Source organism: Ranitomeya imitator, chromosome 4 (assembly GCF_032444005.1).
Source record: "Ranitomeya imitator isolate aRanImi1 chromosome 4, aRanImi1.pri, whole genome shotgun sequence".
Taxonomy (NCBI): Eukaryota; Metazoa; Chordata; class Amphibia; order Anura; family Dendrobatidae; genus Ranitomeya; species Ranitomeya imitator.
This window is the reverse complement of record NC_091285.1, coordinates 332,856,632-332,880,644: the sequence shown is the minus strand read 5'-3', so window position 1 is coordinate 332,880,644 and position 24,013 is coordinate 332,856,632. Positions and strand designations below refer to the sequence as shown.

Sequence of the window (24,013 nt, the reverse complement as noted above, 5' to 3'; positions counted from 1 at the left end):
TTCGCGAAACCCGACTCGATCCTAAAAAAGTAAAAGTCGCTCAACCCTAGCCAGGACAGTTAAACATTAAACTTGGACAAGGCAGGAAACAGGTAAGCCATGCAAACCATTTAAACAAACTTGTGCCCAGTTCATTTATCCTCCGAAATGTATTCACACTGTGTATTTGTTCCATTTATGTTCTAGCTTCTGTAGTCACTCATATCTAGCACCCTTTTACACCTTGTGCACAACATGCATATCAGTCCCTCTCTCCTATGTATGACTCTCACGCTCTTTCCATTGCCTTCAACCACACACATCCATTGATCTGATAACACCTGACAGATCATCTCCTGACATCACTCCTGCATTACTTAAAATACGAGTGATTGATTTTCAACTGTCTCTAACATCATGTCTTCACTTTATCTAAAACCGAATTCCTTGTGCTTCCTCCTACTAACCTTCCCAAATGCAATATTTCCATTTCCATGTCCACTGTCTTGGGGTTATATTTGATTCAGATCTTTCATAAATCTCCTACATTCAATCACTCTCTCACTCATATTATCTAAACTTCAACTGCATCTCTAGGATTTGACCTTTTCTTACCATTGACTCTACAAAAACTTTTACTGTTGCTCTTATTCATTCTCACTTGGACTACTGCAACTCTTTACTAATCGGTCTTCCTCGTGCTAAACTGCCCCCTCTTCAATCAGTCCTGAAAGGAGCAGTCAAGAACATATTCCTCTCCAGTCGCTACACCAATGCCTCAACCGCCTGCCAGCCATTGAATTTGTTGCTTATCTGCTAGAGTCCAATGTAAACTTATCACTTTCACCCACAAATCCCTCCACAGTTCTGCCCCACCCTGTATCTCCTCCCTCATCGCTGACTACCTTTTCCCTCCATTCTACAAATGACCTAAGACTAACATCCTCAATAAACCAAACCTCCCGTTCCCATCTCAAAGACTTCTCATGAGCTACACCAGTTGTCTGGAATGCACTACCCAGGAAAATTCAATTAATTTCCAATAGCCACAGTTTTAAGCGTGCCCTAAAAACGCACTTATTTAGACTGGCCTATCGCCTCATCTCACTTATGCAACTATTCCAGCTTTGCCCTTCCAAACTTTTATTCCAAATCTGATCTCTCATAGCATCTGTTTACACAACCTCCATGCACTGATTAGCGCTTTGTATCTGTAATTATTCAGATACTGGCTGGAGACTGGTTGAAGCGGTGTTATATGAATACCTTATTTATTATATTGATACAAAATGCAATAATTAAAAAGGACCTTATAGAGAATGTATAAGCATGAATAATCTTTATTAAATGACAGAAAAAAATGATAAAAGCATTTAAATGCAAGTGAATGGGGAGTAAATATTTCTACTCATGGGTTCCACCACCATAGGTGATATCTCTTAATTGGCATATAAAATAGAATCCCTTTCTCTCCATATACACACATTTATGAATGGTGAACATATACAGTCATGGTGCGAAAGTATTGGCACCCTTGAAATTGTTCCAGAAAATGAAGTATTTTTCCCAGAAAATTATTGCAGCTACACGTTTTGTTATACACATGTTTATTTCCTTTGTGTGTATTGGAACAACAAAAAACAACAGAGAAAAAAGGCAAAACAAACATAATTTCACATAAAAACCCCCAAAAAGGCTAGACAAAATTGTTGGCACACTTCCAAAATTGTAGATAAATAACTTTGATACTAGCATGTGATGCTCATTCAAACTCACCTATGGTAAGTAACAGGTGTGGGTAATATGAAAATCACACCTGAAACCAGATAAAAAGGGAATAAGTTGACTCAATCTTTGCATTGCGTTTCTGTCTGAGGAGAGGAGAACTATCTGGGAATTTGAGAACCAAAATTGTTAACCAATCTCAAGGGTACAAATCCATCTCCAGAGATCTTGATGTTCCTTTGTCCAAGGAGTACAACATAATCAAGAAGTTAACATCCCATGGCACTGTAACTAATCTACTTAGACATGCATGACAGAGAAAAATTGATGCAAGGTTGACACGCAAGACAGTCCAGATGGTGGATAAGTAGCCCCAATCATGCTCCAAAGAAATTCAAGCCATCCCACAAGCTCAGGGTGCATCAGTGTCAGTGCAAACTATCCTTTGACATTTGAATGAAATAAAACGCTGTTGCAGGATACCCAAGCAGACCCCACTACTGACACAAACATAAAAAAGCTAGACTGTAGTTTGTCAAAATATACATGAGTAAGCCAAAATCCTTCTGGGAAAGTGTCTTGTGGACAGATGAGACCAAGATAGAGCTTTTTGGTAAAGCACAGCATTCTACTGTTTACCAAAATGGAATGAGGCCTCCAAAGAAAAAAACACAATATCTATAGTCAAATATGGTGGAGGTTCATTGATGTTTTGGAGTTGTTTTACTGCCTCTGGCACTGGGTGCCTTGACTGTGTACAAGTCATTATGAAATCTGAAGGTTACCTAAAGATTTTGGTTTGCAATGTAGTGCCCATTGTCAGAAAGCTGGGTTTGCTCGTAGGTCATATGTTTTCCAGCACGACAATCACCCAAACATACATCAAGTAGTAAGCAGATATGAATGAAAACAAAGTGAAGGAGAGTTTTGAAATGGCCAGCAATGATTGCAGATCTAAATCCCATTGAATACCAGTGAAGAGATCTTGAAATTGCTGTTGCGAGAATTCACCATCCAAATATGAGAGACCTGGAGCAGTTTGCAAAAAATAAAATGGTCCAAAATTCCAGTTGAGAGGTATAAGAACCTTGCTGATTTTTATAGGATGCGAGTGATTGCAGTTATTTATTCCAAGGGGTGTTCAACCAAATATTAAACTTGAGGGTGCCACAAATTTTGTCCCATTTTGGCTCATTTTTGGAGTTTTGTGTGAAATTATGTCCAATTTGCCTTTTTTTCTGTTTTTTTTTTGTGCTGTTCCAATAAACACAAGCAAAATAAACTTGTGCAGAACAAAACGTGTGTAATTGCGATAGTTTTCTGGGAGAAATACTTCATTTTCTGGAACAATTTCAAAGGTTCCAACACTTTCAGCCATGACTGTATTGGAAAAATGTGCTTTTTATATGGGAATCCACTATTATAGTAACACCTTTATGTTGTTAGGTAGCTTGACTAATAGTCAATTGATGTATTTTCTACTATGAATTATTTTCACTGATTTTTCACTGACTATTTAGGCTACCATTCTTTTCTTAATACTGTAAGACATAGAAAGTCATATGAATCATCTATGCAATTGTCATTGTCATCATTTTTCTTATATTTATTCCCCATTCACTTGCATTTTAATGAATTTTATAATTTTTCCAGTCATTCAATAAAGATTATTCATGTTTATACATTCTCTTTTTTCATTACTGGATTTGTTTTGTGTATCACTACCTATTACTCTTGATGGCTGACCATAAAACACAAGCACTTTTTACCATTTACCTTTTGTGTCTCACCTACTTCCTCATAGATTATAACTTAGCAAGCAGGGCCCTCACTCCTCTAGGTATCTCCTGTAGAATATTTTACTCTAATGTCTAACAGATTATGTTTCTCATTGCAAAGAATGAGAAATACTATAGCTTTTGGTTTGGCGCCAGACAAAAAAACAAAAAGCATATGTTTAGGGCAAAATGTAGCATTTGACATGAAAGATGTAGTCAAAGTGATGGTTAACTGCAACTCTTTATTAATCAGAATAGCTAACAGATTGTTTAGAGAAAGACCGTTTACATTCTCATTTACAGTGAACAAAAAAAATATGGACTTAAAAATAAATAGCCTTGATCACTGCAGGATAGGCAAACCATGGCTCCGTATGACGGTCATAACATTTTAAATTCTTAGCAATGAGAGGATCTTTTGAAATTCAAATTCTCTGACTTCAGCAAATTTAACCTTAATCGTATTTTTTTTTTTTTTGCCTCTTTGTGCCACAGGATCGGGACTGCCCAGGAAGCGGCGTAGCTAAGCAGCTATCTGGTGTTCACTGGAGCTCCTGATGGTGGAGACAGACTGAGCTGCAGGTAACCATCAGGTACTTGGGCAAAACCCGGTACTGCAGCTGCTGAGGTTCGCTGACACTGAATAGTGTTAGGTCTCTGTTCAGGCTAATAAGTTCTGGCATCTCTACAGAATGGTTACTGACACGGATTCAGGCTAGGTTCACGCACACCAGTCTAGCATAGTGGATCAGGGTTTGACCTCAAATGGACCAGGGGGCAATGATCACACATTGGCCACACCAGGCCCAGTGGATGAGGTTCAGGCACTGGCTGCTCTAGGACCAGGGGACAAGGTTCAGGCCTGGCCACTCTAGTACCAGAGGACGAGGTTCAGGCACTCGCCACTCCTGGACCAGAGGACGAGGTTCAGGCACTGATTACACTGGGATCAGGGGACTTCAGATACAGGACTGACAACACTGGGACCAGGCATACAGGTTCAAGACACTTAGAATACTACACGTTACTCACTAATGACTTCACACGCTGCTTGGTGACTCCTTTTGGTGAGAGGAATTATACAAGATGCCTCCCAGCTATTGGCTGGGAGCAATCTTGCAGGTGCAACAAGCTGAGGGCATTTACAATATGCGCGCTGCCCTTTTAAGAACATGAAAGCGTGCACACGCACGTACTAGGAGCGCAGTAGTTCCCAGAAGCAGGAGGGACATGTCTGGAGACCACACCGAGGAGCTGGGGTGGTGAGTAAGCCAGCGTCCCTGCATGGAGGAAGAGGGAAGTCAAAAGAAGTCAAATTTATTATAGTTTTTTTAGTTTTTTTTGCATAGTTTTGTGTGTTTTACACTTTTTTTTAAACATCATATATTCTTTTTTTCATTTATGTATTTTTAGTCACTTTTTTATGTATTTAACTTGTCTGATTTTTTAGTTCTCCATTGTGGTAAGGGTTTAGGCTTCCTAGTGTTTTCGCCGGATTCATCATTTGCAACTTTTTGAAAAGTCACTATTTAAAAAAATAAAATAAAATTTGCACAATTTTTGTGACATTTTACAAAACATGCAAGTATTAATTCTAAAATATCACAAAAATAAAATAGGTAAAATAAAGACCATTTTTAGATTGCCACAAAATTCATGAACCATGTGAACCATTTTGAAGAATTTGTCCCATAAACATGTTATTGAATGCTACAAGCCAAAAAAGAAAAAGTGGAGGAGTAAAGGATTCTAGTGTCAAGATCTTCAATTAAAAACACATTTTTATTGGTAAGTATAAAAAAAAGTCACAACCCCTTGTAGGGATATCTACCAAATACGTTTCAGACTGGCATATTTACCACGGACCTTTACGTGGGTAAGCTTGACTTTCCTTTGACAAAAGAAAAAGTGCCTTAAAAAAACTTGAAAGGATTAACTGTGAGTCTTTTATTCCAGCATTACTGCTTTAGTTATCCCCACTAGTCTTTGATTACTTCTTCAGTGATGACATGCCATACATCCATGTGACATCCATATGACATCCACCATTTCCGATCTGTGTTTCAGCTACTGCCCTTTTACTTCCCCTGCAGCTTGGACTCCTCTGATCAGCTGCTTTGTATAAACAAGTATATAATTGGCTCATAAAAAAACAAAAAAAAAACAAAAGCATGGATAGTCGATATGTTGGTGGTCATATGTCACTCTTCTTTTTTAACTTATAGATTAGATACAAACCACAGTTGCTTTATCTAGCTCAGAGTAATTTGGGCAGAGCTGGAATCTGTGACTACAGTTGAGCTACAGTGCCTACAGGAAGTCTGTCATAGCCATAAACACACCTCCTATCTCATCATTGGTTCAGTTTGCTCTTATCTCCCTCCCCCTGCACTTCTGCCTCCTCTGATAGGCTGCTGTGTCTAAACTCAAGACCACCAGAATCTCACCCAGAAGGCAGTGCACGGAGAGATGATTTCTTTCACAAGGGTACTGCATTGTACTAAATTACCAATGAGAAATGAGAATAAGAGAAACTTTAGGAACCTACAACTCATATACTGAGCCAAATTTAGTTTTTGAAGGAAGCTTGCAGAGATCAGAAAAAAAACATTAAACTCTAATTTTGTATAGCGTAATGTGTACAAATAACGAACATGAAACCACAATCAATTATCACATCTTTTAGCATTTTTATTATCCCATATAAGTATACATTTGGCTGAAAAAGAATTGTTTTAGCTTACCTTGTACATGATATTCTTTGCTTATTTCAATGCCACAATAATCTGGTACTGTTTTCATAGTTACAAAAACATGCTCAGAAACACCCACTTCAAAGCAATTAGCCTGAACATGTACCTGCATTTGGAAAGAAAACGCTTAACGTTCTATTTGTCCAAAAAAGGCTGCTATTTACATTATGCTTTACCCGGAACCAGACTTGATAACATGTCAGCTTGCCAATTCAAGACTAGTACGAACTAGATTACTTTCATATTTACTTCCCAATTTCTGTAATCTCTGGGATTCCCCATACGTCTGCCAAGAGCAAAGAAGACACTTCCTTAAAGGAAAATCCACTTTTAGATAACAGTACATAACCTGCAGAATAATAAATTTATGCATATTCCCCTAATAAGAAGACAAGTTTGGGACTTAAAGGGGTTTTCCCATCCCCAAGATCCTATCTCAATATGTACTAAGTGTAACAATAATATTAGCAAATACTTCCATAGTTCGTTTGATTCGCTATGGTGCATACCGATTGTGCAGGGCATTCCAGTAGCTTAGGTATCCATGGTTGCAGCCACTAACAATGACTGTTACTTTGTGACGCACCATACGTGGCCATAACATGGATATCTAAGCTACTGCAATGCCCTGCACATGTGAAAAGCGACATAGCAAATCAGAAGAACTATACTACATTTCTAATTGGAAGTATTTGCTAATATTATTATCATTACATGTACTGCATGTTGGATTAGGATCTTGGAGATGGGAGGATCTCTTTAAGCACCAAGCATATTTATTTTCTCGTATTTTCGCTGCCACATATCGATGAGCCATACCAGTTTTACTTTTTGACTTAGCTGAGAGTTTGTGCTTTTTGTGGGGGTGGCAGGTGTTGTAGGATGATTAGTATTAATTCACTTTTATTAACCTTTCCTTTTGAGGAATGGAAACAAATAGCTATTCTGTTATAGATATTTTTGCTTTTACATTTTGTTTGTAAGGCTAGTGGATGTGTGCCCACTACACCATGGTCTGGGCTTACCCTGGAAGGATGTAACTAAGTGACTACCGGGTATACATTAGAGTCCCCGATGGTGAAGATAGACTTTGCCACCGATAGTCACCAGGTATCACTCCAGGGCAGTCTCTGGGACTGCAGCTGCTGACTGGAGGGTTAGAGACATGGGCAGAAGGTACAGGAGGACAAAGATGTAGTCAGGCAATCCGGGATCAGGGCAGGCAGCACAGGATCAGAGTATAAGGCGGAGGTCAGGAGCGGAGAGGTCAGGCAGGATGGGTATACAAGCCAGGTTGATAATGGGAGAAACAGAACAAACATGCAGCCACAAGATCCAGAGACAAGCAGAAGGGAACCAATGATCGGTCAATGAGTGGTGGTAGGAGATATCTAATAAGCCTGCTGCTGTCTATGGATGGGCTGGAGAAGGCAAACACTGCACAGAACAGTATGATTAAATTCCCGTATGATTTGTCTGAGCCTCCTTATAGAGAGATGGCAGAGCTGGCAGTGAGCACAAGGCAGCTCAGGGAGATGGTGTTTGAGCTGGGAAAGCAGAACGGTGAATACAGTGAGAAGGGCATCGCTGAGAAGATGTGCAAGACATCGGCGTGACATTGTTTAATTCACCATATGCATTATTGACACATTGTCTTTATGTTATGTGTCAATAATATAGTTGCTTCAATAACAAATATGTATAGGTTTAAATGTTTTACTACTTTTCTACAATAAAACCTTAAAAGAATATTTTTCTATCACCGTATTCCAAGAGTCATAATTTTTTTTATGTTTCCATCCATTAAATTGTGTAATAGTTTGTTTTTTGGGGTACATATAACATTTTCACTGCTTTTCTGATTTTTTTTTTAAAGAGGCAAGATAAAAGTTGAAGCCATATTAAAAAATGAGCCTGGTGTGTTGGCAAATTGTCGATATGATTGGCTCCATGTGCGCATCCACATTGGGGACAGATGTTAGAGCTACCTTTACATTGCATGCAGTATTCTAATATGTAAAATGGACCAGATTAGTGAATGCTACAATTCTTGTCTATTTTTTTGGGGGGGTCTAGGTTGTATTCATTTTGGGGTGTGATGAAGAAGCAATATTCACAACATGGGAAGCTAACGCATTAGTTTGGCAGTGTTTAGCAGCATGGTTTAAATGTCTACCCAATCAAAAGTAGGCAAGCATAGTGCACTTCAGTCTATCCATGTGTATATGCCCCTACATGTGTATGCTTGCTACAAGTGTACATCTGTCCCTAACTATCCCCATGAGTTAGTGACTGCACCAGTAGCATAGCTACTGGGAGGGCAGAGGGTGCGGGCCCGATGTTCTGAGGGGGCCCACCCGGAGCTACGCTCCTGTAACTGTATCGGCGTGCGCAGTAGCATTCTGCGGAAGAGCAGGGAGAATCGATCTCCCTTCTCTGCCGCCGGCCGCTATGGAGCCCCTGAGCAGGTGGGGGGGGCCCGGTGCCAGCAGTGGTCCTCGCAGGTCCAGCCTGTCCTCGCAGGGTCAGCTGTACCAGAATTTAGCCAATACAGCTGACTGCAATGATGAGGGAAGGAGCGCTGCGCTCCTTCCCCCATCATTCCCCTGTCAGCATCTGACATCGGCGATGTTGACAGGGGATGCGATGAGTTACTGCCGGGCACCGAGGCAAGCAGGAGCTCAGAGCAGCGCTGGAACCAGGAAGAAGAGGTGAGTATTTATTTATTTTTTTAAGGGGTGCTGCCTTATAGTACACAATCTGCCTATGGGGGGTCTGCCTAATACTACAGGGTCTGCCTATGGGGGTCTGCCTATAGGAGGGTCTGCCTAATACTACAGGGTCTGCGTATGGGGGTCTGCTTAATACTACAGGGTCTGCCTATGAGGGAGGTCTGCCTAATACCACAGGGTCTGCCTATGGGGGTCTGCCTAAGACTACAGGGTCTGCCTATGAGGGGGGTCTGCCTAATACTACAGGGTCTGCCTATGGGAGGGGGTCTGCCTAATACTACAGGGTCTGCCTATTGGGGGTCTGCCTAATACTACAGGGTCTGCCTGTGGGGGGTCTGCCTTATACTACATGGTCTGCCTATGGGGGGTCTGCCTTATACTACAGGGTCTGTCTATGGGGGTCTGCCTAATACTACAGGGTCTGCCTACAGGGGTGCTGCCTTATACTACAGGGTCTGCCTATGGGGGTCTGCCTAATACTACAGGGTCTGCCTATTGGGGGTCTGCCTAATGCTACAGGGTCTGCCTTTAGGGGGGTCTGCCTTGTACTACAGGGTCTGCCTATGGGGGTTCTGCCTAATACTACAGGGTCTGCCTATGGGGGTCTGCATTAAACTACAGGGTCTGCCTATGGGGTGCTGCCTTATACTACAGGGTCTGCCTATGGGGGTGCTGTCTTATACTACAGGGTCTGCCTATAGGGGTGCTGCATTATAGTACAGGGTCTGCCTATAGGGGTGCTGTCATACTAAAGGGTCTGCCTATAGGGGTGCTGCTTTATACTACAGGGTCTGCCTATGGGGGGTGCATTATACAATATTGAGGACTATCTGGTACATTATACTATATTAAGGACTATCTGGTACATTATACTATATTGAGGACTATCTGGTGCATTATACTATATTGAGGGCGATCTGGTGCATTATACTATATGGAGGTTATCTAGAGGGGCATCACACAGTCTGGGAATTACAGTGTTGGAGCCATCAGTTTGGAGGCTACTAAGGGGTTAGTATACTGTGTATAAGAGAGCATCATACTGTGTATAGGGGAGCTGTACAGGGGGGAGACACGGGACATTATTAAATGTAAAGTGGGCACTTATTGTTATAAGGGAACTCAGGTTACTGTGACCATCAAAGGGGCACACATGACAATATTACTTTCTAGGGGGCAAAATATGGGCTCTGTTTCCTAGGGCATTTGCACCTGGCATTGCTATATTATAGAGGGGTGCCTTAGAATTTAGAGGGCACAGAGAATCACACAGCAGGGGCAGTAATAGAGACACATATGGCAGCAGCGGCTCAGTATTGGGGTATCAGGTGCAGTAATAAGGACGCATACAGCAGCAGTGACTCAGTATTGGGGTATCAGGTGCAGTAATAAGGACGCATACAGCAGCAGCGGCTCAGTATTGGAGTTTCAGGGGCAGTAATCAGGACACATACGGCAGCAGCTCAGTATTGGGGTATCATGGGCAGTAATAGTGACACATATTGCAGCAGCGGCTCAGTATTGGGGTATCAGGGGCAGTAATAGGGACACATAAGGCAGCAGCGGCTCAGTATTGGGGTATCAGGGGCAGTAATAGGGACACATACGGCAGCAGCAGCTCAGTATTGGGGTATCAGGTGCAGTAATAGGGACACATACGGCAGCAGCGGCTCAGTATTGGGGTATCAGGGGCAGTAATAGGGACACATACGGCAGCAGCGGCTCAGTATTGGGTTATCAGGTGCTGTAATAGGGACACATACGCCAGCAGTGGCTCAGTATTGGGGTATCAGGGGCAGCAATGGGGACACATACGGCAGAGGCTCAGTATTGGGGTATCAGTAGGATGAGAGGGTTTTTGCAGGTTGGGAATAGATGGTGATGGGGCTGGAATATGAGAAGTGAAACGTGTCTTTGTTGTATTCTCTGCAGCCGAGTCGTTGCTGGAAGAAGTTGTCATGTCGGTCTGGGCCAGATGGAAAAGATGGGAAAAGTGAACGATTCCATTATAAAAACGTCAGGGGTAAGACATTATCTGTAACTGTGCTGTGATCTGTTATATGTTCTGTAGGGCTGGTACCTACCACTGACCATATGGCGGTAATATCCATATTGGTCTTTATATAGAGATTATCTTCAGTAACAGCGCGGTCATCTGCTGAGGCTCTCCTCCAGTATTAGGGTGCATCACCGAGTTGTAATCAAGGATACCTGGTTAGGGGCCCACTCAGAAGCTTCGCCCCGAACCCCCCCCCCGAGCCAAAATCCTAGCTACGCCTCTGGACTGCACTCATACCCCTGTCTGTATATGTGGCAGTAAACCTACTTTCTCAGCTTTTCCAGACTAGTGGGTTTAAGCCACTCGATCTGCTGTATTATGTGACGAATGGTTGGCTATATATTTGCCAATCAGTAGTTTTTTATTAGCCTCTTTAGACAAGTAGAACAAGCTTACAATACAGACAGAAAGCTCAGTAACAAAGCTTTCCATGCAAATAGGCTGTCATTGTTCTCAGCAGCACATTGGCATAGGATGATGTGCTGCCAAGGACAACGATTTTCTTAAGCAAGCCAAAAAAATAATTTCACCCAGTGATCTGCCCGTTTGTCGTGTGATTGGCAGCCTGTTTAACTGCAGCTCTTTGAGAGGTAATTTTAATTTACCTTATGTTCATATTTCTTCACTTTACTCTTCGTAAATCTTATGTGCATACATTGATTTTGTTGAGAACTCATTGACATAGTACAGATTTCTACCCCACGGATGTTATCTAGAAAGAAATAGGCTTTTACTAGTTAGATTTAAATGGCTACATATTTAACTAATGATAGAAAAGAGACATAGTAGATAATGAAATACAATATAACATAATCTTTGTGCAGGGAATTCAAGGAAATGCAATATGTCATTCTATTGATCATGTATATAATATGCTAATTTCTTAATACAGTGGGGAAAAACAGTATTTAGTTAGCCATCAATTGTGCAAGTTCTCCCACTTAAAAAGATGAGAGAGGCCTGTAATTGACATCATAGGTAGACCACAACTATGAGAGTCAAAATTGAGAAAACAAATCCAAAAATCACCTTGTCTGATTTGGCAAGATTTATTTTGAAAATTATGGTGGAAAATAAGTATTTGGTCATTAACAAAAGTTCATCTCAATATTTTGTTATATATCCCTTGTTGGCAATGACAGAGGTCAAACGTTCTGTCTTCACAAGGTTGGCAGATCCGCAGCGTTTTTTGAGGTGCAGAAATGCTGCAGATCCGCAATTGATTTACAGTACAATGTAAATTAATGAGAAAAAAAGCTGTGCACACGTTGCGTAAAATCCGGTGCTGAAACGCTGTAGATTAAAAGAAGCAGCATGTCGCTTCTTTTTTGCGGATCTGCAGCGTTTTTGTACCCATTCCATTATAGAAATCCGCAGGGGCGAAAAACGCAGTAAAAACGCACAAAAAATGCTGCGGATCCGCACAAAAACCGCGACAAATCCGCAGTTGCGTTTTCTGCCAGGAGAGGCAGAATCCGCACCAGAAATTCCTAAGGCTAATCCGCAACGTGTGCACATAGCCTTAGTATGCTTTCTTACCGATCTTCTTGTTTCCATGATCTGTTTCATGTCTCTCATTATGTTATTGTGGCATCTCTTTGAGTGGTCAGTCCAACCCCTCCCTCTCTTTATGACCTCTGTCTAACTCTCTACATCTGGCCTCCCATACCCTGCCACCTCCTCATTCACACCTGATTGCCCTTAACTGGGGATATATTTACATGCAGGCGTCTGCTACATTAATCTGTTAACTTCCATCTTTTAAATTACATCTTTTTAATTACGTTGAATTAGACTGAATTGAACTGGAATTGACTGGAAGGTAAAAGAATACCAAACCACTACAATGTTTCTGTTTCTTTTCTCTTTACTCCCATACTACTTTCCTTCTTGCAATCTCCTGCAATCCCTCAACCTAGTAAAGAACTAGTCATTTCTCCCTCAATACTCCCCAGCCATCTCACCTTCTTCTCAGAACTGTTCCTCCATATGCAAACCTTTTTCTCCAGACACACACGGAAACATCATGTCCTATCCTGCTCCCAGCTTTTAACGCTCTGTCTGCTACTCCTCATTTCTGGTGACGTATCCCCAAATCCTGGCCCTTCCCAACACATCCCCACACTCATCTCTAACCCCTTGCCACAATCCTCTGCACGTGTTCCCAACTTCATACCCATTCATCCAGCCCCCATTCCCCCAGTCCCCTTACCTGGAGCACTATGGAACGCACGCTCCGTCTGCAACAAACTGCCATTTATCCATGACCTCTTCATCACCAACAAACTCTCCTTCCTCAGCATCACTGAAACCTGGCTCACCTCCTCTGACTCGGCCTCTCCAGCTGCGCTTTCCTATGGCGGATTCCACCTCTCTCACACCCCTCACTCCACCAACAAACGTGGTGGAGGGGTTGGCTTGCTCCTGTCCAACACCTGCTCCTTCACTCCAATCCTGCTACCACCCTCCGCTACTCATCCCTCATTTGAGGTGCACTCTGTCCGCATCTATTCCCCCTTCAACCTCCAGCTGGCTGTCATCTACCGCCCCCTAGAACTAGCCATCTCCACCTTTCTCGACCACTTCACCCCCTGGCTACTTCATTCCCTCTCTGTTGACATCCCCACTATCATCATGGGTGATTTCAATATCCCCATTGACACTTCCACCTCAGCTGCCTCTAAACTTTTATCACTGACTGCCTCCTTTGGCCTCACTCAATGGTCCTCTGAGGCCACTCACAAAGATGGCCACACTCTGGACCTTATCTTCACCCACCTCTGCTCCCTTATTAATCTCATTAACACACCTCTCCCCCTGTCTGACCACAACCTACTGACATTCTCTTCCCTCTCCTCTCCTACTGTGCAACCCCCACTCAACAAACTCACTCTCCCTCACAGAAATCTCAAAGATCTCAACTTACAATCACTCTCTGAGTCCCTTCTCCCTCTTACAGACATAACCTCCCTTATGACACAGATGCTGCTGCCACTTTTTATAACACCACAATAACAGCAACACTCAATTCGGCCGCCCCGCTCATGCATAGCAAAACTTGTACACTCAACAGGCAGCCCTGGCTGACCAGCCTGACCAAAGAACTGATATGGGCTTCCAGGATCGCTGAGCAGAGATGGAAGCGATCCCGCTCTGCCGACCACTTCACTGCATACAAGCAGTCCCTCGCCAGCTTCAAGTCCATGCTCACTGCCGCAAAATAAACTTACTTCTCATCTCTCATATCCTCGCTGTCTCACAAACCTAAACAGCTTTTCAACACTTTCAATTCTCTACTCCGTCCCCCTGCACCCGCTCCCTCCCCTCTCATTTCTTCTGAAGACTTTGTCTCTTTCTTTAAACAGAAGATCAATATGATCAGAGAAAGCTTTGGCCCACAGTGCCCACTGCCCCTCTTAGCTGCTCAACCCTGCTCCTCCAAAACCAGCTTCTCCACCATGACAGAAGATCAGCTCTCCACCCTCCTGTCAAGATCACACCTCACCACCTGCAGGCTCAACCCACTCCCATCCCATCTCATCCCTAACCTTTCCACCGTCTTCATCCCAACCCTAACACACCTCTTCAACCTCTCACTCACAACAGGTGTCTTCCCTTCATCCTTCAAGCATGCCAAGATCACACCCATCCTCAAAAAGCCCTCCCTCGACCCATCCTCTGTGTTTAGCTATCACCCGATATCTCTTTTCCGTTATGCCTCCAAATTACTGGAGCAACACGTCCATCTTGAACTGTCCTCCCACCTCTCCTCCTGCTCCCTCTTTGATCAGTTACAATCTGGCTTCCGTCCCCATCACTCAACTGAAACTGCCCTAACTAAAGTCACTAATGACCTACTAACTGCCAGGAGCAAGCGACACTATCCTGTCCTCCTTCTTCTGGACCTGTCTTCTGCCTTCGACACTGTGGACCACTCCCTTCTGCTACAGATCCTCTCATCTCTTGGCATCACAGACTTGGCCTATCCTGGATCTCGTCATATCTGACAGACCGAACATTCAGTGTCTCCCTCCCCCACACCACTTCCTCACTTCACCCCTTGTCAGTCGGTGTTCCTCAAGGCTCTGTTCTAGGACCCCTACTCTACTCCATCTACACCTTCGGCCTTGGACAGCTCATAGAATCCCACGTTATGCAGTACCATCTCTACGCCGATGACACGCAGATCTACCTATCCGGCCCTGACCTCACCTCCTTACTTACCAAAATCCCGCAATGTCTGTCTGCTATTTCAGCCTTCTTTTCTGCTCACTTTCTACAACTGAACATGGACAAAACAGAATTCATCATCTTTCCCCCATCTCACTCTACCCCTCCACCAGACCTATCATCAATGTCAATGACTGCTCACTTTCCCCAGTCCCACACGCCCGGTGCTTTAGGGTGATCCTCGACTCTGCCCTCTCTTTCAAGCCACATATCCAAGGCCTTGCCTCCTCCTGCCGTCTCAAACTCAAAAATATTTCCTGGATCCACGCATTCCTTGACCACGACACCACAAAAACACTAGTGCATGCCCTTATCTCCCGCCTTGACTACAGCAACCTCCTACTCTCTGGACTCCCCTCTAGCACTCTGGCACCACTCCAATCCATCCTACACTCTGCTGCCCAATTAATCTACCTGTCTCACCGCTATTCCCCCACCTCTCCCCTATGCCAAGCCCTTCACTGGCTTCCTATCGCTCAGAGACTCCAGTTCAAAACCCTCACAATGACATACAAACCCATTCACAACTTATCTCCTCCATACATCTGTAACATGGTCTGCCAGTACCTACCTACACGCAACCTCCGATCCTCTCAAAACCTCCTTCTCTACTCCCCTCTCATCTCTTCTTCCCACATACGCATCCAAGACTCCTCCCGTGCTTCCCCCATACTGTCTACCACAACGCATCAGACTCTTGCCTACCATAGAAACCCTCAAAAAGAGCCAGAAGACTCACCTCTTCCGACAAGCCTACAGCCTGCAGTGATCCTCAACCTACTGAACTGCCACACAACCTGCTCTACCCTCTCCCAGTGTATCCTCACCCATCCCCTGCAGACTGTGAGGCCTCGCGGGCAGGGTCCTCCCTCCTTATGTACCTGTGTGCCTTGATTTTTTGCTATAAAAATGTATAATAATAATAGTGATTCTTGATAATGATAATAATACCACTGCCGTCAATCGCTGGATGCTGATCAGCTGCAGCCTTTACTATTCCATTAAATGGAATAGTAAAGACTGCAGCCCATCAGAGGGCACCGATTGGCTGCTACAGTCATGTGACATTTTTATGCTCTGGGGATATAATGCAGAGATCAGCGAAATGGCGTCTTTCCAGGACGTAATTATACAATATTTTTATGTTATACTGCACGTGGGACCAATTCTTAAGTTGTCTAGTAGGGCCCCTTCAATCTAATCAATATGATCGATTACTAATTATTGCCAAACATTACACGGAGTTCATACCATCAAGATTTACCGTTCCAATTATATTTAAATGAAGAGAACATCGACCAGACTGTGGACACTGCATAACTGTAGATATTTTCATATTTTCCAGAATATTAGTTGTTAATGATTGAGGAGCTGTCCGGCAAAATAGGTTCAACAAATCATCTGTAAATAAAGTGAAATTAAAGTAATGATGTGTTTGAATGATGTGATTTGTTTAAAATGTTATATAGTGAAAATTAAAAAATAGACTGTATTCTAAATAGTTTCTGAATGCCTGATGACAATATTGGGCCTGATGTTGGACAAGAATAATGGGCTGGTAATCTGGGTTCCAATTTATCACATATATGTTCAATAGAAGATCAAGGCACTGGGGAAGCCATTCTAGTGTCTCTTCAATAAACGTGTTAAACCATGCCATTTTGCCAGGCTCTCCATGCATGTGTACTGACTTTCACACAACCACGACACATGCAGCTGAGGCCCCAAACAGCTGATTATCGGGAGCACTCCATGTATCCGGGTTCTCGATGCAGCTATTCCAAAAGCGCTATAGCTATTCGGATAAGGAGGAAGCCGAAGCTATTCGCTCAATCCTAATTATCACATCTGCATCAGTGCAAGTCCCCTCTACTCCTGCTTCAATCATTGACCAATGTAGGGTAACTATTAGGTAGTCAAGTTTCACTCCTGAGACCTGTGGCTCTGGCCACTCTGGAAACATTGGGATTGTCTTTCTTCCTACTGTCATCCCCAGGTGGAGCTACTCGCTATTTAAGAATCAGCTCCCACTGCTAATTATAGCCTGAATAGCTCTGTTGTTATGTGCATCTCAGCTACTGTGTCTTAAGGCCCCTTCACATTAAGCGACGCTGCAGCGATACCGACAACGATCCGGATCGCTGCAGCGTCGCTGTTTGGTCGCTGGAGAGCTGTCACACAGACCGCTCTCCAGCGACCAACGATGCCGGTAACCAGGGTAAACATCGGGTAGCTAAGCGCAGGGCCGCGCTTAGTAACCCGATGTTTACCCTGGTTACCATGCTAAAAGTAAAAAAAAAACAAACACTAGATACTTACCTACCGCTGTCTGTCCTCCAGCGCTGCGCTCTGCTTCTCTGCTCTCCTCCTGTACTGGCTGTGAGCCGGAAAGCAGAGCGGTGACGTCACCGCTCTGCTTTCCGGCTCACAGCCAGTACAGGAGGAGAGCAGAGCACAGCGCTGGAGGACAGACGGCTGTAGGTAAGTATCTAGTGTTTGTTTTTTTTTTACTTTTAGCATGGTAACCAGGGTAAACATCGGGTTACTAAGCGCGGCCCTGCACTTAGTTACCCGATGTTTACCCTGGTTACCAGTGAAGACATCGCTGGATCGGTGTCACACACGCCGATCCAGCGATGTCAGCAGGAGTCCATCGACGAAATAAAGTTCTGGACTTTCTTCAGCGTCCAACGATCTCCCAGCAGGGGCCTGATCGTTGGTCGCTGTCACACATAACGATTTCATTAACGATATCGTTGCTACGTCACAAATAGCAACGATATCGTTAACAATATCGTTATGTGTGAAGGTACCTTTAGCGGATGTTCCTGGTTCTGATTATGGCTTGTTTAATGATTACACACCTTCTCAATGATTTGTACCCCCCGCCCTACTGGTTCTCACCCTGCTATGATTCTTGCCAACTTGCACCACCAAACAGCAACTGACTACATGGCTACAGACCAAAGGTCCCTCTGAAAGTCCATATTCCTGTAGAGATGTTAAAGGTTGAAGATTGGGGCTACTCCTGGAATTTGGTAAATTAAGTCTATAGCGACAAGCCTGTTTGTGGTAGCCATTTTTAGAGCTACCAGGAACAGTTCCATGGACAGTACCTTTGTGACGTACACTTAGCTACTAAATCAGAATTTTACTTCTTTCTGACCACTTGGTTTAATATATTATATTATTACTTCTGATTTCTTACTTTATTGCACGTAGACTTGTTCCATTGTTTAGGAATTTTGTTGATGCGTTTTATGAACTAAGGATTTACTATTTATTTGGTCCTTACCTGTTGTCTCCTCCATGTCTGTGTCCTTGTGTTCCTTTTTTAATAGCTATTATTTTTCTTAATTATTAATAAAGGTTCTATATATTTTAATATTGATATTTGGATTGCACATTGTATCAGTATCATAGGTGCATTTGGCCACTATTATTACAATCCAATTATACTTCATGACTTCATGGGGTTTGTTCGGCATAGTATAGATGACATGCATATTAGCAAATCCAGAAACCATGCAAATGAAGGACGTAAAGGGTTGATTTACTCTGACACGTTTCAAGATAATTGTGTTCTGTAATCCAAAGAATGATTTACAACAATCTTGACTTACAACGTAAGTTACGGTACATGGATTTTATTGCTTATAAAACGTTACTACCTGTCATGTGGTGATTCCAGTTCCTTTCTCTCTGACACCCTAGCTAAATTTCTCCAGTGCAATGGAAACTATGTGACGTGAAGAGAGTGACGTGGTGAGAAAACACATATTCGGGAGTTCCCTGCATTCTTATCATGTAGGTAATGAGGCCAAACAAATGAACAGACAGTATTCTAATGAAGCGAAGAGAAGCACATAAGGACTAGTTCAGAGAACTTCCCTGCTTTCTAAAAAGCTAAAGGACTAGCACACACGTCATACCTGCACTTAGCAGCACAAAAGAGCTAATTGAACCTGCTGCTGGATTTACGTGTTGTAATACAAGTGGCATACTTTCTCAATGGAAAAGAAAACAAATGCCGCAAAAATGTATAGTTATATTTTGAAAAAAATGCTATAAAATACATAAAAATCCAACATATACTGTATGCGTGATGTGTTCAATTTCTCTTTGTACGTCTAGTTGATTTTCCATGAATGTATAATCCCAGTTACAAATTAATGTTAAAATGTTATTTTCTTTATGAAATCAATGTACTTACGGGTTGGTTTGTTCTTGCAATGAACTCCCTAAAAAAGAACGAACATGTTAATAACAAAAATATTATATTCTCTTAAAATCTGCAGTCAAAACTAAAAAAACATTGGCGTTTGAAAATAAGAGAAAGTATACAAAACAAGTAAAATGCTGTTATTATCACTCATCAAAGAATGCTAGCTTTCGGGTAAACTAGTTCTTTCCACATAGAAAAGAAAAAAAACTTTTTTGTATTAACTGTTTGAACCCCTTCCTGAACAAGCGATTTTCCATTTTTTGAGCTTTGTTTTCCTCCACTTCTATTTTCTCCATGGATATATCCATATAAGGGCTTGTTTTTTATTTAGCTTTTGAATTGTACCACCAACTTTATTGCTATGTAATGGAAAGCAGGAAATAAATTTCAAGTGCGGCAAAATATTGAAAAAAGTGCAATTTTGCTATAATTTTTATTTTCTCATTTTTTTACGGTGTTTATTATATGGTAAGAATGACCTGGCAGTACAATTACTACAATACCAAAAATCCATAGTTGTGTTTTATTTAAGTGGCAACATTTTTTTCTAAATTTGTAAAAGCAAAATTTTCACTTGTGTCTCAATTTTTCGAGATCCGTCATGTTTTAATTATTGATCAATTTCGCTGTGTGAGAGCTGCTTTTTTGCACCACAATATAATTTTTCTACTTCAGTATTACTGTACATAGCAAAAATCGCTGTCTCCTATAAACTCCAGCCACGGGCTAGTTTACACAGGAGCACCATCATGATAGCCACAGATGTCTTCAGTAGACTCCTGGCTGTTACGTTAATCTAAAGGTGTCCCACGATTGCATTGCAGGCGTGCCTATGGATGTTTAGTACAGCACGCCCCTCAAGACGCATGCTATAAATGTCCCAAAGTGACAGCAACATTTAACAGGTTACCAGCCATGGGCAGAGTCCGGACATCTCTGTTGGAGGTAGATGATGACTGAATAATACAGCTATCATGTACAGGAAAAGATGTAAGCTGAGTACCTGAGACTGAAACAAATTCAGTGAGCCAGCATATGCTGTACCAGTACTTTATATGTCGGTAAGTGGTTACGTAATAGGGTATTCCACCTCTAGGATGCCTGTTGCATCACTAGCATTTTTTTACATAGTGGTGCTTCCAGCACAAAAGTGAAACACTGGTTAACAAGTAACTAAACTTTTCTTTAATTATTGATCAGCCTTTATAAAATTATGAATCTTTGTAATGTATTTCATTAGCTTGTTTTGCTTCCTTCTATCTTTAACACCATGTTACAAATGTTGAGAGGAAAGTGTTTGAGCATGGAGGAGAGTCTAGAAACTCTCTCTCTGAGTGAATCTTACCTAGAGCTGAAGATAACTCACAAGAAACTGCCCTCAGTAGTATACCCCTAAACCAGGGAATCAGGTACCACTAAATACCAAATACATAAACCACACCATACACTTCTGGTAATGTGTTATTGCTTTATCTTACGGAGTTTTACCCTTACATCTACCACTTTGGACATAAGGATTTTTTGTATACCTTACCATATGCCGTAACTGCCACAACACATGATAGTCTAAGTTCCAGACATGAATTAATTATGTGGCTAGTATGAGCTATGATATTTTTCCCATTAGATCTAGTTAGAGGTCTTTCTGTGTGATATTTAGCTCTCCCTGTATTTAGACACACCATAGTGTTATAGAAATTTGGTGGTTTTCCTATGGTTGCTATGTCTCTCTTTATATTGGATTTTGCACTTTTTTGGTTTTATTTTTGTTATTGTATGTTAATTTAATTTTTAATTTATGTTTAATAAATTATATTTTATTTTGAGAGTACCACTTGTTTTGAGATTTACCATATAGTGTAATCACCAAAAAAATGTGATTTATCTAGAGCTGAAGATCAAATCAGCTGCTTAGCCATCAAGAAGTAGACAGACAAGCCAGTACTTTCAACATGGGATTCAAAATAGAAGGAAACAGAATAAGGTAATGCAGTATATAGCAAAGATCAAACACTTTGCAAAGCCTGAATATTAAATACAATACTCTTTAATGACTGATCCAAGCAGTTAGAACCCCATAAATTAAAAAAAGAGTGGCAAATATCAGACATGGGATGAAACTAATAGTAACTTATTCCAGAATGATGGGGAATGAGTGAAGATGGGGAGGAAGGGATCATTAGACAAAGCATGGCTCATCATTTATTAAAGGGATTTCAGGAATGAACTTTGATATGCTGCATGCATTGCACTTCACATTGCACAGTGGTTTGCCTGCTTAGAACTGATAGCCTACCTCCTTGTTACATCTATGTGCAGCTTAAGAAAACAGCAAGAGCAGAGAGACATAAACCGATCCCACTTTCAATAACCCGTCTCAGCATCTCTGATGCTAGATATGAATCACACTTGATAGGAAGCAGTGGACACCTAATTAGCCAGAATGGGGACACCAGGTACCTGAAACATTTTAGTGATTTTGAAGGGAAAGACAAAATCATTTTTAAACTCTTCACGATATCTGCTGTACATATGTGCAAATCAGAAGTGGGTGTACAGAGCAGACCCGCCCCATACTCAGCAGGTAATGGCTGTGTGTTACACCCAGTACCTGCTTTTAACAATTGTTGGTGGTGCGATTGAACATGCGCTGACATCGGGGTGTGAGGGAGAGACAGGGCGGTAGTTGTGGCTGAGAGCGTTTGCGTTAGCGTGCCCTGACCTCCCATCACATGCACACACTGTCCAAAGCTCTGCATACCTTTGGCTCCATCACCTGCATCGTCAGGGCCCTCTGTACGTTTCTGGAGGCTTCCTCAGTCCGTTTTTTTACAAAATAAGCCACTGTCCAAATCAACTTTCAAGTAAACAACTTTACTGATCTTTGTACACAGCACATCTATATTTGTTCCAACATCAGCATCAGTTTTCACATCATGCAACTCTTCCTCTGTCCCTGTCCTTCTCTCTGTGTCACTAAGCTCGCTTCTGGCACGGACCGTTCCTTTCGGTTCTTCAGCATCCTCCCTGTGCAGACTTACCCCATTTGGGGACTTCCTCAACCGTTTCGCCCCAGGTCCTGAGGGCATCAGCCCACACAATGAGCTGCCACATGATGAGTAACCTGCCCATACTGCTTAGTCTTCCCTAGCAACTGCAGTTCCCACTAAAGCTGCACTGCTAGCAGGGTTGCTGCTGCTTCCTCTGATGATGTCCTGGCCACCAATACTAGATGGCTGGGCCTTGTTCTTGACTATTTTGCATGGCCACTGTGTTGTCCTGGGCATTAAGCCCATCTGGACTGTCAGGGCACTCAGGCCTCCTGAGCTGTTCAGCTCCCAGGCAACACTGAGCTAAAAGCAGGAAGCTTTCTAACTTATCCCACAGTGGCCCCTTCTATAGTAAACTATGTACAGTGTATGAACTAACTAGAGTCTGTCAGCACTCCATCTTGAGGACTACAGGGGTACTGCACTTTCCCTATGTAAAACTATTTTACATAGCAAGACAAGTATGAACATTTATACAAATATAGGCAAAGGGGGTATTAACACTAAAGAAGGGAGTGGAGTATTACACGGTCCCGGTACACCCCTTACAGGGGCATGTCATTCCACGAGCCCATCGGCTCTCGTGACATGATCAGGGGTCACACATGTGTTGCTATGACAGTAGAGGGTATGTTGAAGACCTCCATGCTTATCATTGCAGAGCTCCTTTTAAATCCTGCCTGTGGCCGGGCTTCAAAGGAGACTGTGATTTTTAAGTTCTGAAAAGTTCAATCTATCAAAATACAAAAATTAACCCTATTGGTAAACTCTGTAAACAAAAAAAATTCAGGAACGCCAAACGTACATTTTTTGGTCACTGCAATAGCACAAAAATTGCTGTAACAAGGGATCAAAGCGTCACATCTATCCCAAAATAGTATCAAAAGAAATGTCTTGTCCTGCATAAAATAAGCCATTAGTGATGAGTGCTCGGATAACGTGTTATCCCAGCATGCTTGTTTGTTATCCCAGTATCTTGGGCATGCTCAGATAATATGTTCGATTCTCTGGGGCTGCATGTTTTTTGGATACTCGAAAATCACCTAAACACATTCGCTCATCGTTATAAATCATAGAACAGCTACAGTTAGGTCCATATATATTTGGACAGAGACAACATTTTTCTAATTTTGGTTATAGACATTACCACAATGAATTTAAAACAAAACAATTCAGATGCAGTTGAAGATCAGACTTTCAGCTTTCATTTGAGGGTATCCACACTAAAATTGGATGAAGGGTTTAGGAGTTTCAGCTCCTTAACATGTGCCACCCTGTTTTTAAAGGGACCAAAAGTAATTGGACAATTGACTCCAAGGCTATTTCATGGACAGGTGTGGGCAATCCCTTCGTTATGTCATTCTCAATTAAGCAGATAAAAGGCCTGGAGTTGTTTTGAGGTGTGGTGCTTGAATTTGGAAGGTTTTGCTGTGAAGTAAACATGCGGTCAAAGGAGCTCTCCATGCAGGTGAAACAAGCCAT

General features: G+C 42.3%; 1 protein-coding gene across 4 annotated transcripts in view; it reads right to left on the bottom strand.

Moving 5' to 3' along the window:
- IL17REL (interleukin 17 receptor E like) overlaps nt 1–24,013 on the bottom strand; it is a 205,268-nt gene that overhangs the window by 116,386 nt on the left and 64,869 nt on the right. For 3 of the 4 annotated variants that reach the window (XM_069764958.1, XM_069764961.1, XM_069764960.1), the window contains 4 exons: nt 19,470–19,497; nt 16,508–16,657; nt 11,632–11,738; nt 6,227–6,341 (listed from right to left, as the gene is read on the bottom strand). In XM_069764958.1, the coding sequence (XP_069621059.1) occupies nt 6,227–6,341; nt 11,632–11,738; nt 16,508–16,657; nt 19,470–19,497 (400 nt within the window). The remainder of the gene's footprint in view (nt 1–6,226; nt 6,342–11,631; nt 11,739–16,507; nt 16,658–19,469; nt 19,498–24,013) is intronic. The other variant, XM_069764962.1, reaches the window with a different exon arrangement.